The 19,463-nt window shown below is 41.1% G+C and overlaps 1 protein-coding gene across 2 annotated transcripts; it reads right to left on the bottom strand.

Annotated features, from left to right (window-relative positions):
- Positions 1 to 378: 378 nt before the first annotated feature.
- On the bottom strand, positions 379 to 19,138 carry LOC129775384 (uncharacterized). Of its 2 annotated transcripts, none has more exons than XM_055780074.1 (4): positions 18,799 to 19,138; positions 18,446 to 18,670; positions 2,631 to 3,235; positions 379 to 2,576 (listed from the first exon to the last, which is right to left on the bottom strand). In XM_055780074.1, exons 2-4 carry the CDS (start codon positions 18,524 to 18,526, stop codon positions 1,127 to 1,129), a joined length of 2,136 nt encoding a protein of 711 aa, XP_055636049.1. In that variant the 5' UTR covers positions 18,527 to 18,670; positions 18,799 to 19,138; the 3' UTR covers positions 379 to 1,126. The 2 variants fall into 2 exon arrangements, with proteins under 2 accessions (XP_055636049.1, XP_055636048.1); XM_055780073.1 differs by having other exon boundaries at positions 18,446 to 18,592.
- Positions 19,139 to 19,463: the final 325 nt, after the last annotated feature.

The following is a 19,463-nucleotide window of genomic DNA, read 5'->3' as shown; positions in this document are numbered from 1 at the left end:
ACTCGTTGTAAGCCGGAAGGAAAGAATGAATTTTGGAGTAGTGAGAGCTGTGCTCTTCGGTTAAAATTGAAGGTAAACATTCGCTTCACTGCGATCGCTATAGTAGCCGCCAACACAATCGATTTTGGATCTTCTGTTGCCGTTCTACGAAAGGTGATATAATTTGGGGATTACTTTTTGAGAATGTTCTGTAAGCGTTGGAGATTGAATTTTCCTGAGAATCTACTTGTATATTCGATTAGATATTTAACCCCTTACCCTACGATTTATTTCCAAAATAGCGGATCAAATGCAAACACTTCGATGGGTCACGCAAAAATTTGAATTGATATTTGGAGAACTTGGAAATGATTCTGAAGAAATCAACATTTGCACCGATTACTTGGTATAAACTCCCGTTTCGAATTATTTCTTATATTTCTCGAATTATTTTTTGTACGTTTTATTATATTTTAGCATCACAACGTTGCTCAAAATCACTGATAAAAAGCGTCAGCACGTCTCTTCCTCATTGCATTGATAATTATTCCTCATGCATTGATAATTTTCACTTTTGATATGTGCTACATGTTCTTCCTCTATAATGCGATGGATGCGCTCTTCCGATATTCTATCTAAAACCTTACGATATTTTGTGCAGATACCTAGTTTGCCTGAGATTCTAAAGTTAATTTACAATTGTTATTTTTCAGCGATAAGGGCTATATGTATATATTGTACCCTTTCCTTCGCATCACAGAACTTTTTCTCTCATAATAATGTTGCAATAGAAGCGAACGCTTGTGATCCTACACCTAAAGCAGAGTGGTGATAAGTCCACCCTAAACTAGAACTAGAATACTTTGAAAGGCAACAAGCTAAGCTGAAAGCCAAACGGTTTTACCAAAACAACTTAAAAAGATAAAACATTTTTGTATAACAAAACGAAATTGTTTCCTAAACGTTTTCTCAACAGTAGCTTATAGTCTAGTGTGAACAAAATTGCGATAGAATTGTTAGATACCGAAGCTATTTTTTTTTCAAATAAGCCAAGCTGGCGGGAATTGATTAACAATTATCCGTTGGGTAAGATTTCATAATTTCTAACTAACTCTAACAGACAGTCAGATCACGTGGTGTAGAGATTTTACGAATTCTCCGAGTTGTGGCGCTGAAGTACACTGTTTATCTTCAGTCTCAAAGGTGAGAGATCGAATTTTCCAAACCGTGGCAAAGAACCAAATCGCTTGCTATAGCTGACCGTCATCTGGTCGGTGTTTTTTTTAGCGGAATTCTTTTCGTGGGTTCTTTTGGAACTGGGCGACGCGGTACGGGCGATTGTTGCATATTTCTGGTGAATCTTCGGTGTGATAGCGGGCGGACTGTTTTCTATGTTCTTCGTGGGGGACGCATCATTAACAATTAATTTTGGCGTTGCAGATGTATCGCACCGTTCCGAACTTGAGCTTCTGCCATTGATTCTGGATTTTTTATAGTGCGGTTTTTGGGCAGATTTGCTCAGACGCGGCATTGTTGATATGTTTCGAATTCTGTGCACGGGTGGTGTAACGGAGTTACTTTCAACTAGTTTGTCATTCGACGGCGGCCGACTGCTCGCTGATGGACTCTTCCTGGAGGAAGGACTCGTCTCACTTTTCTTCGGTGTGCGGAAATCTTCATTCGGATAGTAGGAGGGAACTTTGTCGTCAATCGAGTTGCGCTGTTTGCCTGAGCTACAGACACTGGTCCGGTTGCTGTAGATACTGCTTACACCACTACTAGAGGAGCTCGAACGGTTATCTTTCTGATTTGGTGTTTTATTTTCCATATTCATGTACAGTGATTCCTCATTGTTGTTTTTCTCACTTCCGTTGATCTCTTCTCGGTTGAATCCTGTCCCCGGCGGTCCCATTATACAATAGCCTACTGGGATAGATTCCGCGGTTATCGGTTCCCTATACGTAATCTCGCAATTGATTCCTACTAAATTAACCGTTGATGTGTTACATGAGCTGTTGAAATTCGGTACAATGTTCTCCGACACATTCATTACTTGTTGAAGTTTGGTGTCACAGTCATCTCCAGTAATTAGCAGATTCGATAGAGACTCTTCGATCGATGAACATTGCGACACATTCAACATTTCCGACGATATACAGTGATTCTCTATAGAACCAATTCGGTGATTCACGTAAAACTCTGAACTACATGAGCCATCATCGGAGATTTTGTCACCATCCATCTTCAGTATGCTAAGATCCGGGCTTGAAAAACTGTTCCGTTTGTTTTCCGCTAACCTGTGAGATCGTTTTTCTCGATATATCACTTTTTGTGTATGGGGAGAGGTTTTGGTCGCTTTCGCCAACAGACAGTCTTTCCGGGGAGATTTGGAATCGGCCACGTTCAAGGTGGTGGATCCGCTATGCGCACGACGCCGACCAAAGACCGACTCAAACAGCAGCCAATGTTTTTTCTTCTTCAGATAATCCGACTCTGGAGTCGTGAAGGATCGTTGCAACTCGAACTCATTGGTGTTTGACCTCGGACGAGGTGGTAATGGCGGGGCCAAATCACGAAGCGCAACTTCTTCAGCGTATCTAAAAATAAATAAGTCTTGAGTTTTAAGCAACTTTTTTGAGGATTTAACTCACTTTCTGTTGTTGATGGGACGCATTTCTTCATAAATTCCCGAAGCAACCGATACTCGAGACGTGCGAGGATTGTTGGGGTCGAAAATTTCTTCGTATATTCCCGATACGCCGGACATCCTCTGTGACAAGTTAACCACTGACTCCGGCACATTAGGTAACGGACCAAGAATTCCATTAACCGAAACCGTATTTTGAGTGATGTCCAAATTTTGATAGATCCCAAGATCGTTGTTCGCTGGATCCGGTTGCATTTCCTGTTTAATTTCATGCATTGGAGTTCGACTGGCGCGGCGCAGCTGCAGAATTTCCTGTCGGTATAGTTCAAGATTTCGGATCGACTTTCTCATCCACTGCAGATGCCGTTCGCACAACAGCTGGGAAGGCAGCGCGAAGTAAGCACAGCATCGCTTACGGTTGTTCTTCCAAAACAGTCCATACAAGTGTGCACGAGTTCGCGACGTCGCCATCTGGACAGTCAATCCGGGAATGTTGATGCGGACAATCAAATCGGTGCTTTCGTCGATATGCGATTTGAAAAAGGATATTTTCATATAACACGGGAAACATTTCACAGCCTCCACGCGGACGAAATAACGTGTCCAATTCTGCAACAACAATAATGAGAACCAGTTTGAATCATTTATTTGTACCTTTTTATTTTAAGGAAAAGTATGATTCCTTATGTATTTTTTTTTTTAATTCGTTTATTTTTACAGGCTCAGTTACTTAAGTTTAAAGGAGCCGAATTCTTAAATATATTTTTAAAACTATATATATATATATAGAAACAATTTTCTTACATCTATGGTTAGTAAGGTGGAAAACCGATTACTCGCGGTGTACTCGAGTTTAGAAGGGTGACATATTTTTAGGAGAAGGATGGGATATAAGGAAATTGTAACAATGTTGATGAGCACTCAATTCTTAAATCTATTCGTATATCTATAGTTTATTTACATTTCAACTTATTCTACTATTTATAGCAAGGGGACGAGTTACCCGCAAAGGAAGGAAAGGAGGGTATAAGGATGTAGGGACAATCACACACGAAGATCTATAGCTTTAAGGAAAACATATATATGGGACATGTAATCAAGGTCTAACCGAGCCAACACATCTCTCACCGGCACATTGGGCTGTCTTCCTCGGGCCCGAAGGGAGTTTTCTAAATTCGATCTGGCGACCAGATACACCTCGCACGACCAAACAACGTGCTCGATGTCGTGATAACCTTGGCCATTCCTTATGTATGATTATATTCAATTGTATGTATGTATGATTATATTCAACTTCAAAAACAGCCTCCTAGTGCAGGAAGGAAGTGTGTTATCCTTCCAAAGTGAAGCATAGGATCATAAACTTGCACAACCGTTTCCTCGCCTATGTTTTCATAAAAACATTCGGTTTTGATGTAAAAGTCCTATTATAGTGACTTTCAACGCTTTTAACTGGTTCGTCACTTTTCACTCCCATTTTTGAAGAATGTCGGGAGTGAGAATTGAACTCGTAACCTTTGCTTGAGAGGTATGGATGTTACCACTACGCCATATCGCCTCCACTATCTGCAACCTTTTTGTAGTCTTTGTCAAAGACTCGTTGGAACCAACGACAAAGCAAAGCTTACAAAGTTTCACCGAACTCAGGTTTAGAATTAAAGATAAAGCCAAAGATCATCATAAAGCTCATTTTATCGCGTTAGACGTTCTCAGCTTTCTGGCTGTCATGATTTTTTTTTTCTCAATACAACCATGTCTTTTTCAGCAGTGCGGAGTGATTTGTGGCACATAACTGACCGGACTAAGTAACAAAATAAGAAAAAATGAGTTAATAGTAGCAAACAATCAACAATTTCTTGGTCTACATACTTTTATCTGATCTCACTTATGTTGCAAACAGCCAGGTTTATGGCATAAATTTATTCTGGCTGATCAGCAAAAACTGATAATAGTATGCAGTCAGAGTGGACCAAGTGCATACGATCATAGCGCCAAATAGAAGCCACATTTTTTCTGACAACCAGGAAATGGATTTTTCCACATCAGAAGAGGCTTCCCTTTGTTCTTCAACGAACACGGAAAAGTAATTCATATTGAAACACAATGTACTACATGGACTGGAAAATCCCGGGATTTTTCAACAGATGGCGCCACTAAAAAATGAACAAGATTGATTTCGGGAGGTTTATCTGTCACTAGCTTATGTGTGAAGTTTCATGACATTTCGTTTATTTTTTCACAAACTACAATTGTTTAAGAGTGCCTACCTGAGCATTTATATAGAATTTTTTTTTATTCTTTATTTTTGAGACTTTCAGCCTCCTGGGCTGATTCGTCTCAGTAAAAACGGCCGAAACCATGTCGCGATGTGCGCTTACTATTCATTCTACATGCACATACGGACAAGCAATTAACAATAAAACAATACAACAAAAACAGATTTCGTCACGAGAACTTCTACGCATTTGAGCTTTTTTTCTCCTGGTTTGACGAGGATGTCCGCTTGCCATGGCCCCAGGCCACAGATGGGGAATCCGCGTCACTCGAAGATGCCGACTGTTCTTGTTCCCCTTATCGCGAAGGGGATGGAACAAGGATCTTCGATTTAATAACAAGTTTTTTGTTCAAATTTTAAAGTACAGATCGGCATTTTTCAAAAAACAAAGCAGTGCAGTAGTTTGTGAAGGGTCGTCGCCAAGCACATCTCGAATGCTCCCGCGGATCCCGTGTAAGTTCCGGAGGTTCTCATACTTTGGGAAAATACAGAGGATGTGTTCGACTGAATTGTGAACCTCGCACAAGTCACAAAGGGGATGAAAGGGTCCTCTGTTGAAGTTGTGTGACATGTTGCAGTTAACCTGGATAAGATTCATTGCTCTCTCATCGTTTTGACGTCTTCGAATCTGGTGATGGATCCTTTGATTCTCCGGAGGAACAGCGTCGCTTTAACGGACCATTTTTCCGCCCAAAAAGTTTTAAACGTGTTGGCGATCCATAGTTGGATGTCGTCTAGCGGTACTTTGCGCGTCAAAAGTTGTCCAAGGTGACCGATTCCAGCAAAACGGTCGGCCGCTTCATTGCCGGCTATGCCACTATGTCCGGGGACCCACATGAGGACTGTATCCGGCAGCAGATACCTCCTGATAGCTTGTATCCATGGGTGCCTAGTTATAGCCGCGCCAACGGCATCGGTAACTATCAGGATCGATTTGCTTGACGGTATAGTGGCAGCTTCAAATATTCCGGCAGCTTCGGCCGAGAAAACTGCTGGAAATAATAGTTATTATGACCGCTTACCCCGAAACCAACTCCTTGCATCCCTTTGGAACCGTCTTCTTCTTCTTCAATGGCACTAACGTTCCTAGAGGAACTTCGCCGTCTCAACGTAGTATTACTTGCGACATTTTTATTAGTACTTAGTTAAGATTTCTATGCCAAATAACACGCCTTGAATGCATTCTGAGTGGCAAGCTCTAGAATACGCGTGATCACAGTGCAAGTCGGAGGAAATTTCTTTGACGAAAAATTCCCCCGACCAGAACGAGAATCGAACCCGAACCCCCGGCATGTTAGTTATGACGCTAACCACTCGGCCACGGGAGCACGGGAGCCACGGGAGCCTTTGGAACCGTCCGTGTAGCGAATTTCATAATTGTGATATTTTCTTGAAACAAGTTCGACAAAGGTTTGCTTCAGACCCACAGAGCTCACCCCAGCTCGAAAGTTGTTCCTGATTGTATCATCCACTTGGACCACCGGCAACCTCCAGTCGTTAGTCCCAAACCAAAGCTGTTTAGCTATCGATGGAAGGTTTGAGTGTGTCACCTGCTGCAAGATTTCGTTCGTTAAAACAGTCAGGTGTGTCTCCTTACCTCCGCTGGTTTTAGCGAGAAAGCTCGCAGTTCTGGAAACTATCGCCGCGTCCACAAAAATGTCAAACGGAGGTTCTCCTATTTCGGCGCATACCTAGGCTGCTGGTGTTGATGGTAGCAGACCAGAGATAATCCGTAGTGCATTGTTGTAAATCGGTGATAGAGTTTTTAGGAGTTTATCTCTGGCCAGGCATGTCACTTCGAGACCGTAGGTGAGGCGGCTATTGATGATGGCTTTGGCCACCCGTAAACGGATCGTTCGGTTGTTACTCCGGTGAGGTTTGGAGATGGTTTTTAAGAGATTTAACCGGGTAGCACAGCTTTTCTTCACCTCGTCGAAATGGTGCTGGAAGTTCAGGTTGCAATCAACCACCACTCCCAGGATTCTCAACGTTCTACGGCGGGGAATGCGGTCGTTGTAGATTTTGACTCCCGAATTGCAACCTTGGTGTTTGTGACTGCGTATCACCATGTGACCACTCTTTTGCGCCAAAAGTCGAAAACCTCGTTCGACAGCCCATTTACCGATAGCATTGGTAGCTACCTGGATCCTGATGCGTGGTGCCCTGTGCGTGTTCCCCACCACTACCAAAAGGATGTCGTCCGCATACGTGAATACGCATACTCCCTTCGGTATAACCCGGAACAGGCTGTTCCGTTGTTTCGCTATCAGGAAGAGGGTGACGGCTAAGAACTAATGGAATCCAGGTTCGGTTGTACGCCTTCTCTAGATCCAGGGCTACCATCTCCAGATGCTGTCGATTTTTTCTGGCCTCAGCTACCACCTCTCCAAGGGATGCGAAATACGTGTTTGTGCCCATCCCCGGTCGAAAGGCAAACTGTCGGCAGTCCAACTTCTTGTTTTCGGTCAGGTAGGTGACGAGCCGTCGGTTCGCCATCCTCTCTAGGGTCTTGGACGTACAGGAGGTCAAGGATATTGGCCGGTATCCTTTCACGGAGCAGCTGTTCTGGACGACTTAGGGGATGGGGATCACAATACTATGTCTCCATTCCGCTGGGAAGTCGTGCTTCAACCAGAGATCATTAAAAATATCGAGGAGAGTGGTTTGACCTAACGGGGACAGCTGCTTGATCATCTTATAACCGATGTGATCGGGACCAGTGGACTCCCCTTTGGTGGAGCGCAGAGCGACGATGAGTTCTTCAACGGAGAAGGGTTTGTTGAACGGTTTTCCAACCCGATCATTCGGAACCACGAATCGATCGACTGAGTTTGTGTCCGCTTTTGTTTATTTATATAGAAAATGGAAAAAGAGGAATATCGTATTTTGATCAAACATTGTTTTCTGATGGGAGAAACTCCAAAACAATCAATGCAGTGGTTGACGAAATGTTATTCCACTCCTGTTCCTTCGAGAACAACAGTTTATCGATGCTTTAGTGAATTTTAAATTGGCCGTATAAGCATCTCAGATGCCGAAAGAGGCTACGAATCCAGAAATCATAAAACGAGTGGATCGAAGGAAACTATGTTCATGATTGATTTCAAATCCAACGGTGGTATTTCCCGTTTGTCGTTTTTCTTGATTTTTTTTCTGGAAAATCAAAAATTGTACTTGAAAATACATACTAATCGATTATTTTCGGTAAGTAAAATTCTGTCTCTAGCCAGAAAACCGGTTTGTTTCATTGCATAGGTTTAGTGGTTTATATTTTTTGATTCAGTTAGAGTAGATCAAGTTCACGTAGCCAGTCGAAAAATCCTCTTGGTTGACCTTAAAGAGTTTTTTTTTGTAATAGTATCATTATACGACCTTGCTCAAGAGTAACTAGGAGCTGTAGAAAAAATATTTGGGAGAATAATTGGAAACTACTAAAACTACACAGCTTCAAACTTTGATTTCGATTTACTCGAAATCATAATTATGTAACTTAGTCCGGTCTGACTGAACACCGACCAACTGTTTTCTTACAACACATGATCTCAGCCTTGATAGTATGATGGAGACGATCTGGTGTAGAGGTAACATCCATACTTCTCACGCTAAAGGTCATGAGTTCAATTCTCACTCCCGACATTCTTCCGAAATGGAAGTGTTGAAAGTCACTATAATATAGAAAAAAAATGATAAAATGATCTTCAAGCATAAATTTATCGATAGTTTCCGAAGAAGGAAAAAGGAAGGGAATTGCAGGTACTGATTGCATAAGTAAACAAAACAGACAAAGTCACAAAACAAACTGGAGGTGCCTGGTTTGAGCTCTTGATATGAATACGAAACATTACGTGCATCCTAGTTAGTGTCGATCAGCCATGCCTTGGACGGTAGTTTTTCCTGTCATTTCGTACTTAAAACTGTTATGCTTCCTATTTTACAGATAATAGTAATATTTTCTGTAACATAGAAATCTTTTTTTTATAAAAAGAAACAATCAAAATTTCCAAATCTACATACTTCCGCTTCAGCTGAAAGCCGAGGAAGAATAGCGAACAGCTTTATGATTATATCGTTCCTCTTTCGGTCTAGAGGCGAATGAACTGAAAAGTTTAAACCCTCTTAAAGCCAAAAAGAAGAAGTATTTCTTTCGCTTTACGCGAACATATTTGCCAAATCCGGTATGTGAAAACAGTACGGAAGAAAGCAGACAAAACACAGTATACTTCCAAGATGATTACAGAGTTGTTTTGACATATTGTCCCACCTTAGGATATACTTCTAAACACCTTAGCCGCACCGATAGCATTAATGTGCGATTCACATAGCACGTTACAGAGAAGACCGTCTACGTTCCGTCAACGTCGGTTTTGACCAGTAATTGGACATTTGCAACTTTCAATGTAGGGCCATAATTTGGGCCCCGAACTCAATGTTTACAAAATGTCCAACTAGAGGTAAAAATGTCTAATTAAACGTGTTGCATCACAGATCTGTTCAATTAGCTTAATGTCGATGTAGATGTAAATTACTGTACAACCAAATCAAAACAAAAGCCGAGACACAAAGCCCAGACAAAAACCAAACGAGCCGTCCGTCTCCGTCAATTATTCTTTTCTACAAACCCTGCCGGTCATTTTCGTTGAACGTATGCTGACGGGTCGTTACGTTGCTGGTGTATGTGAATGTTTTCATGAGAATTACATTGTAGAATCATTGACGTATCGTGACGTGACGGGACGTGAACGTGACGTGTATGTTGTATGTGAATCGCACTTAATTCGCGATGACGGCCGAGCGGTGTTGATATCTGGATACGACATTATTAATCTGTATGAGGAAAACTACTCTCTATCAGATTAGCCGGCCCGAAGGCAGTTTTAAATTGCTAAAATTTGTATGCAAGTATTCTCTTGGCGTTATTTAATTACCTGAAGTACGTTGCCCTGACCATAATATCAACTATTTTCTATAAATTTTTTTTAGATATTCTTACCAAAACTTATCATTATAATATAAAACTATCTTCAGACACAATTTTGACGTAGGACTACGTCTAACCGGAAGATATAGGGGGTGAAATGGAAATCTAGGCACTGAACAAGTAGGAAAAAATGCAAGATTTGGAAAAGGAAGGGAATTGCAGGTACTGATTGCATAAGTAAACAAAACAGACAAAGTCACAAAACAAACTGGAGGTGCCTGGTTTGAGCTCTTGATATGAATACGAAACATTACGTGCATCCTAGTTAGTGTCGATCAGCCATGCCTTGGACGGTAGTTTTTCCTGTCATTTCGTACTTAAAACTGTTATGCTTCCTATTTTACAGATAATAGTAATATTTTCTGTAACATAGAAATCTTTTTTTTATAAAAAGAAACAATCAAAATTTCCAAATCTACATACTTCCGCTTCAGCTGAAAGCCGAGGAAGAATAGCGAACAGCTTTATGATTATATCGTTCCTCTTTCGGTCTAGAGGCGAATGAACTGAAAAGTTTAAACCCTCTTAAAGCCAAAAAGAAGAAGTATTTCTTTCGCTTTACGCGAACATATTTGCCAAATCCGGTATGTGAAAACAGTACGGAAGAAAGCAGACAAAACACAGTATACTTCCAAGATGATTACAGAGTTGTTTTGACATATTGTCCCACCTTAGGATATACTTCTAAACACCTTGGTCGCACCGATAGCATTAATGTGCGATTCACATAGCACGTTACAGAGAAGAACGTCTACGTTCCGTCAACGTCGGTTTTGACCAGTAATTGGACATTTGCAACTTTCAATGTAGGGCCATAATTTGGGCCCCGAACTCAATGTTTACAAAATGTCCAACTAGAGGTAAAAATGTCTAATTAAACGTGTTGCATCACAGATCTGTTCAATTAGCTTAATGTCGATGTAGATGTAAATTACTGTACAACCAAATCAAAACAAAAGCCGAGACACAAAGCCCAGACAAAAACCAAACGAGCCGTCCGTCTCCGTCAATTATTCTTTTCTACAAACCCTGCCGGTCATTTTCGTTGAACGTATGCTGACGGGTCGTTACGTTGCTGGTGTATGTGAATGTTTTCATGAGAATTACATTGTAGAATCATTGACGTATCGTGACGTGACGGGACGTGAACGTGACGTGTATGTTGTATGTGAATCGCACTTAATTCGCGATGACGGCCGAGCGGTGTTGATATCTGGATACGACATTATTAATCTGTATGAGGCAAACTACTCTCTATCAGATTAGCCGGCCCGAAGGCAGTTTTAAATTGCTAAAATTTGTATGCAAGTATTCTCTTGGCGTTATTTAATTACCTGAAGTACGTTGCCCTGACCATAATATCAACTATTTTCTATAAATTTTTTTTAGATATTCTTACCAAAACTTATCATTATAATATAAAACTATCTTCAGACACAATTTTGACGTAGGACTACGTCTAACCGGAAGATATAGGGGGTGAAATGGAAATCTAGGCACTGAACAAGTAGGACAAAATGCAAGATTTGGAACGCTTATAACTCGAGCATTTCTCAATAGATCGCAAAGGTTTTTGCATCAATTGATAGGAAATATATCTACGCATCTATCATAACGAATAACATTTTATTTTTCTTAAGATAAATAATTGAATAATTATGAAATATCAAGCATTGTCAAAATGCACTATGTGCCAATTTTTGATTGGTCCATTTTGTGCTCCTCAAATCGTACCGACCAAAACGGGCAACCAGAGCAGCAGCGAAATAGAATGAAGCACGATTGGAAAGGAAAAAGAAAAAAAATGAACGAAACATTGGTCGCAGTCTCACACATGCGTAATTCTCGAGCCAGCCATTCAGCTTAAAAATCCCCGCTACGCTGCCGTAACGATCATTCTCATTCAAACCGTACACCACATCGGTTCGCATCACAACACATCAACAAACCAACCCAAGCAGCCATGTCTGGACATGGTAAAGGAGGAAAAGTGAAGGGAAAGGCAAAATCCCGCTCGAACCGTGTTGATCTGGAGTTCCCCGCAAGGGTAGCTAGGCCGAGCGCGTTAGTACCAGTGCACCAGTCCACCTAGCTGGCAAAGCTGCTCGCGACGATAAGAAAACCCGCATTCGGAACAGACCACATTCGGTTCGGTGGACATCAAGACAACAGGCAGTTGCAGCGAGTGGCGAGTGGCAAACGCAATCGCAAAACGTTTTGGTTTTTTTCAAAACCACGAGTACTAAGTTTTCTAAATTGGAACCATTCCATAAAACAAGGCGCTTTTCAGGGCCATTAAACCTTCCAAAAAAGAGCCACAAAATACAGTTAATGCTTTCTAAACATTATCCAAAATAATAATAAAACACAAATTGATGTTTTCATAATTTGTTTGCCAGGATCTGATGAATATGTGAATTTGGCAGTTGTTCTGAGCTTATTGATAGTTGGGGACTTTCCTGATTATTCAATTCTCACCAATTTTTAAATTGTTTCCAGATTGAAAGTACAGTAATTAACAATTAGTTCGACATTTAGCTAATTGGACGGACATGTAATGCGACTTATTTAGCTCGACATTTTTGTAAACATAGAGATCCAAATTATGACCCCAAATTGAAAGTCGACACTGTACCACTGTCATCGCAAATGTTCAATTACAGGTTAAAATCGCCTCCAATGCGACACTGAGTGGCACTTCGGCACGTCGCATTGAATGTAATTTACTGTACAACATGTCACAAACCTGGATGGGAAGAAATTTTCCAAATGTGAAAGCTGTGGCGAGTGGCAAACGCAATCGCTAAACAGAAAGGTTTAGCCGAACAAGATGGGGATATCGAGTGATAACAAAACAATAAACTCTTTAGATTGAAGATAATTTTGTGATCCTGAAAAGGACCCTTTTTAGCCTGCATGTGAATCCAACGAGCGAACAAATCGTAATGAATGTATTTTTTTGCCATCGCTGCCTATTAACGCTCATTCGTTCGTCTCGTTGGACTCGCCCCTCTGGCTGAGTCTGCCGATTTGTCTCTATCCTGTGAGTGTGTACCGCTAGAGTATAAAACACGCGGACCCCAAAAAAATATCTTATTTTCTTTCAAACCGTAAACCCGTGTGGTTGTACGGCATCGGCATCGTGGACGTAACAAAGGAGGAAAAGAGAAGGGAAAGGCAAAATCCCGCTCGAACCGTCTTAGTCTGCAATTTCCCATAGGTGTATCCGCCAATTGCACCGCAAGGGTAGCTAGGCCGAGCGCGTTAGTACCAGTGTACCAGTCCACCTAGCCGGCGTTATATAGTTTCGGCCGCCGAAGTGATCGAGTTAGCTGGCAAAGCTGCTCGCGACGATAAGAAAACCCGTATTCGGAACAGAACACATTCGGTTCGGTGGACATCAAGACAACAGGCAGTTGCAGCGAGTGGCGAGTGGCAAACGCAATCGCAAAACGGCATCAGGTAGCAGAAGAAAAAAGTTTGTTCTTTATACAAACTGCTTTGGTGGCAAATCCAGAACAAGGCGGCATCGAGGGCGTTCGAAATGGTTTTTTTTCAAAACCACGAGTTCTAAGTTATCTAAATTGGAACCATTCCATAAAACAAGGCGCTTTTCAGGGCCATTAAACCTTCCAAAAAAGAGCCACAAAATACAGTTAATGTTTTCTAAAACATTATCCAAAATAATAATAAAACACAAATTGATGTTTTCATAATTTGTTTGCCAGGATCTGATGAGTATGTGAATTTGGCAGTTGTTCTGAGCTTGTTGATTTTCACCAATTCTTAAACTGGTTCTAGATTGAAAGTACAGTAATTTACACTTATCTCGACATTTAGCTAATTGGACGGACCTGTAATGCGACATATTTAGTTGGAAATTTTTGTAAACATAGAGTTCGGGGTCCAAATTATGACCCCACATTGAAAGTCGACACTGTTCCACTGTCATCGCAAATGTTCAATTACAGATTAAAATTACCTCCAATCCGACACTGAGTGGTGGTAATGCGACGTGCCATTGAATATAATTTACTGTACAATATGTCACAAGCTGGATGGGAAGAAATTTTCCAACTGTGAAAGCTGTGGCGAGTGGCAAACGCAATCGCTAAACAGAAAGGTTTAGCCGAACAAGATGGGGATATCGAGTGATAACAAAACAATAAACTCTTTAGATTGAAGATAATTTTGTGATCCTGAAAAGGACCCTTTTTAGCCTGCATGTGAATCCAACGAGCGAACAAATCGTAATGAATGTATTTTTTTGCCATCGCTCCCTTTTAACGCTCATTCGTTCGTCTCGTTGGACTCGCCCCTTTGGCTGAGTCTGCCGATTTGTCTCTATCCTGTGAGTGTGTACCGCTAGTGTATAAAACGCGCGGATCCCAAAAAAATATCTCATTTTATTTCAAACCGTAAACCAGTGTGGTTGTACGGCATCGTTTAACATCGCTTCGCATCAATGGATTGGTGCCGGAGCATCAGTATACCTAATAGCGGTTATAGAATTTTGGCCGCCGGAGTGCTCGAGTTGGCTTGCAAAGCTGCTCACGACAATAAGAAAACCCGCCTGCAGAACAGAGCCCATTTGGTTCGGTGGCATTAACTAGTTTCAGCGAGTGGCAAACGCAATCGCAAAACGGCAGCAGGCAGAAGAAAGAAAAAGTTTGTTTATACAGACTGATTTGGTGGCAAAACCAGCCACCGTAAAACACGGCGCTTTTCAGGGCCATTAAACCATTCAAAGAAGAGTTGAATGGTTTAATGGAATGCATTCTAAAGTGACATAATATGACATATAATATAAACTGTTTTTTTTGTTTATGCTTGTTCTTGAACTTATTGGTGGTTGGGGTTTTTTAAATTGATCATTCAGTTTTCACAATCCTATGTATGGTTCCCGAATTGAAAGTGGTTTCAAATTACAACACATTGTATGCAGGATGGCATTAACGAATTTTCTCGGTAGCAAGAACTGCTTTCTTTAGTTGATAACTGATGTTGAAAATTGACTGACGTTACATCTGCATTGTATAGAAACATAACTAAGGAGCAACATGATGAGCTATGTATTTCCTGCTGATCTGTTCTTATTTGAAAGGACTTTAATCCGAAGGTCATCCGTCCCTGTATTTACTGTTGGTTTTTCAGAACGCTTATAGCTCGTTTATTTCTCGACAGATCGTAGAGTTCGTCTCAGTTCAACTCCTGAATGAAAGCTGTCCCCTTTGTATAGTCCTACGTCACTCCGGTTATGTCCCCGATATTACCCACCCGTCTTTTTATGATATTTTTTTACCACTTGCAGGTAAAAGTGATTTTCATTTACATAGAGTACTAATTTGAAAAAAAAAAATCATTCATAGTGGTTATTTTAAAAGTGTGTTCATTCCTTCTGCAAACTCCCCCAACTTGTAATACGAAGCTCAATGCCGTCAACGCGGATGGCACTCGCCGAATCGGAGACTACCAACAGCGATTTGGAAGATGAGATGGTGGCCACCTCGGCTGAGAAGACCTGGCAGATGTCCGCGAGTTTCTGGCTCAGAATCATACTATTTTACCATCGCTTACCCTAAATCCAACTCCTGGTCGTTCTTTTTGAGCCGTCCGAATATCGGATCTTGTGGAAACGGTATTTTTCTGCTATGAAGGCTTTAAAGTGTTCTAGCAGACCGGCCGAACCCCCCGACTCGGAAGTTGTTCCTATTACTGTTCTCGACGAGAACACTGGTGAACCTCCAGTCGTTCGCCCCAAACCAGGAATGTTTTGCCACCGGGGGAGGTTGGAATGCGCCCCCGCTGCAGGATCGTGTTGCTAAGAGCAGTCAGGCGGATCTCCCCTCTACCACTGATTTGCGACAGGAAGCTGACAGTCCTGGATACAATCACTGGGTCAATCAGGTCGAAATGGAGTTCTCTAATTTCAGAACAGACAAAGGCAGCTAGTATTGATGGCAAGATGCCCGAGACAGTCCGTAGTGCCTTGTTATAGATCGGTACCAGAAGTAACTTATCTCCAGCCAAACACGTCAGCTCAAGGCCATAGGTGAGGCGGCTGCTGATAATAGCTTTGGCCATCCTTAGTCGGATCTTTATGTTGTTGCTTTAGGGCGGTTTCGAAACAGTTTTCATCAGATTCAACCAGGTGGCAAAGCTTTTCTTAAGTTCCCCGATGTATTGTTTGTATAAGAGTTGGGACCCTGATGCTGTATATCAACATATGGCCGCTTTTCTGCCCTGAGAATCTAAATACCATCTCGGTTGCTGACCGGCAGATGACACTGGCAGCTGTCTGTATCGTGATGCATGGAATTCGACGAGAAAGTGAGTAATGACAAGAACAGAACCTTGAGGTAGTTTTGTCTCCTCGTGGAAAACTCGGTAGCTTATGTTACCAATTTTGACCTAAAAGGTTCGGCGTGGGACGAAGTTCTCGATAAAGTGGGATTGTTTACCGCCAACACTCCAATCTGGGGATCAATCTCCATGTGTTGACGGTTCCTGTTGGGTTCGGCTATCACGTCTCCGAAGGTCGCGAAGTAGTTGTCCATATCCGACCGCAGGCGAACTGTCGATAGTCTAATTTCCTGTTTTCGGACAGAAAGGTGACCAGATTTCTGTTCGCCATTTTTTCCAGGATCTTAGATGAACAGGAGGTCGAGGAAATTGGACGGTAACCTTTTACACTGTTGCTGCTTTGGCCGAGTTAGATATGGGTTTTACTAGGCTATGTCTCCAACCCTCAGGAAATTCGTGTGTACTCCGCAGGCCGTTAGGGACCGCTGCTTCAACATCTTATAGCCGATATCGTCAGGGCCAGTTGACCCAACTTTGGCGGGACGTAAGGTAACAGAAAGTTCCTCGATGGTGAAGCTCCAGCTGAGAGGATGATTGACACGATTCCTCGGGACAACAAAGTTGATGATCGAAGTGGTATCCGCTTCCTGTTGATGGATGAAATCGAGGTCATATTCGGAGATGGAGGACAATCCTGCAAAATATTCCCCGAGCGTGTTCGAAGTATCTGCCGGATCGCTGATTGTTATACCGCCCACTTGAAGAATGGGGTTGTGTGGCCTTTTCTTCCCATTCAGCGCATTTACTCTGCACCATAGATCCGCAGGATTGGTTCTCGTTGATAGACTCCTGAAAAATAGTCCAACTTTCTAACATCACCTTCCTGATTAACCATCGTTTCCCGAGGTGTTGCGCTCGTGACCTGTTTATGGTAGTCGTTTCGCCGCACGCAGGAACTTTCTCCGCTTCTTTTTTCCTCGGAGTGGTTCTCGTTCTTGGGGTGGACGCCTCCATGAATGTTTTGTTAAATGTGGCAATGGTGGTTGGATTGTCTCTAGATAGCAGTAAATCTAAGAATGTTTGAAAGGCTGCCCAGTCAGCTCTTTCGAAACTGTTGACCTGATTATCACTGCCATGAAGGTCGTCAGCTTTATTTCACCCTAGCCTACCCACCAAGTTGAGACTGGCTGTTGAAATATCGATGGCTGTGTTGCTGGTACCTCTATGGAGAGTATCAGAGCCATCATTCAAACCCGAAAGCTCCAAAACCTCCAAGAGGTCAGCGATAATATTCCTCCTCACGTTTGGTGTTTGCAATCTCCGGTTGCGGTGTCGAGCATTCAAAATATTATACGGACAAAAATCTATATAAATAAAAATGATTTGGTGTCCGTTCCTCACGATTCAGCTCAAGAACGGAGCAAAGGTTTTGTACAGTCAGTATCAGGATTGAAGTGTCTCAGTCTGCATCAGGTTTATATGATGAGAAAATTATGAAAAACATTCGGAATGTTGAAAAATTTAGAAGTCATTTTTTGACAAGTTTTGTATATCTATATAAATAAAAATGATTTGATGTCCGTTCCTCACTATTTAACTCAAGAACGGAGCAACGGATTTGAACAGTCAGTATCAAGATTGAAGTGTCTCAGTCTGCGTCAGGTTTATATGCTAAAAAATTATGAAAACCATTCGGAATGTTGAAAAATTTAGAAGTCATTTTTTGGCAAGTTAAGTATATCTATATAAACAGAAATGATTTGGTGTCCGTTCCTTAGAGGCGAATGAACTGCAAAGTTAAAAGCCTCTTAAAAACAAAGAACGAACGAGTGTCCGTTCCTCACGATTTAACTCAAGAAAGGAGCAACGGATTTGAACAGTCAGTATCAGGATTGATCTGTCTTAGTCTGCGTCAGGTGTATATGTCAGAAAAGAAATTATATACAGCGAATATAGATCTCGAAATTATATAAACCAGAAAAACTATTGTGGGCGAGACGAAGTTTGCCTTGTCAGCTAGTAGTAATATAAAATAGAAACGAAAGACAAAATTAAAGTCGACATTTTTCTACCCATTCTACCGAAAAATACAATTTTGGATCAAAATCTTATATTTGATATATAGCAAATAAAGAAAATTAGTTTGAAATGTTCGTTGCTCATTGTAAACATACATTCCACTTCCTCCACCAATTTATAATTTAGCTATTTGAGTCATTCTAAGACTTTGTACGAAACAATGAACGGATATTAGCCAACTTACCTTGAGGTGAGAAAACTCCAGCTTCCGCTCTCGAATGTCTAGCTTAACATCCATAAACATGCTGGTCACGTTCTCTTCCATTTTAGGTTCTCCCTGGGATGATCACGGTGAACCCCGGTTGTTTGACGTCGTCGATCTTGTTAACACCTTAACGTGGAATAGCACATCAATCATACAAATCTCATTCGTTTCATCTCAGTGCAATAACTCTCTTTCAGCTAACGACTAATAATAATAAAACTATATGTTCGATTGGTTGGATCTCGCTCGTAAAACATTTTATGGATAAGAAAGTATAACAACTTGTGACAAAAGCCATTCAACCGAAAACAAAACAAAAGGAAGATACCTACACGAATGCCGATAGCCGCCACTATTGCTATCCGTATTGAAAATTCACTAGCCTTCGTTTCATCCAGTGGATACGATTTGCAAGTTGGGATGGTTTTGGTGTTGAACTTCAATTTATCTTTAACGTTAATGCTACCGTGTCTTTTATTATTTTGTAATTCAATTTATTTCATCATCCTTCACTACCTTATCAATAACTTTAATACATAAAATCAGAAGAAAAATTAGTTTTTTCTCTAGTAATCGAAACTAACACAACTACCACACCCGAAACCTAAACGAAAACAATATCATTCTGCGCCTGTTCATCACTTGTTCTCGATTCGCTTTGACGGTATTAAGCTTCGTGTTCTGTTATTGTGAAGCGAAAATAATAATGGATTTTCAGATAGGATTTGATGAATTTCAGAATGAAAAATATGAATGAAAATTAACTTTTCTGTAGGTATTAGGTATTCTATAAGATAAGGTGATATAGTTTTTTCGAGAATTGTAAAAAATAACTAACAAAAAAATTGCCTGACGGTTATTTTAAATTATAATAATTAGCTTTAGCAAATACATCAATAAACATATAGACAAATGGTTAAGTAAGGGTCAAAAATACGTGTTTTGAATAATGAAATAACATGAAACAAAAATTTTCATTCAAATTTAAATAATTTAA

Source organism: Toxorhynchites rutilus, chromosome 3 (genome assembly GCF_029784135.1).
Source record: "Toxorhynchites rutilus septentrionalis strain SRP chromosome 3, ASM2978413v1, whole genome shotgun sequence".
Taxonomy (NCBI): domain Eukaryota; kingdom Metazoa; phylum Arthropoda; class Insecta; order Diptera; family Culicidae; genus Toxorhynchites; species Toxorhynchites rutilus.
The sequence above is the reverse complement of the archived record's forward strand: the minus strand, read 5'-3'. Positions and strand labels throughout refer to the sequence as shown.

Bases quoted from the DNA above. Each gene is read 5' to 3' on its own strand.
- LOC129775384 (XM_055780074.1), bottom strand. From the start codon at position 18,526: ATGGAAGAGAACGTGACCAGCATGTTTATGGATGTTAAGCTAGACATT. The intron at 3,236-18,445 runs GTAAGTTGGCTA...TTGTTGTTGCAG, and splicing joins TGGAGTTTTCTCACCTCAAG to AATTGGACACGTTATTTCGT. The intron at 2,577-2,630 runs GTGAGTTAAATC...ATTTATTTTTAG, and splicing joins CGTCCCATCAACAACAGAAA to ATACGCTGAAGAAGTTGCGC.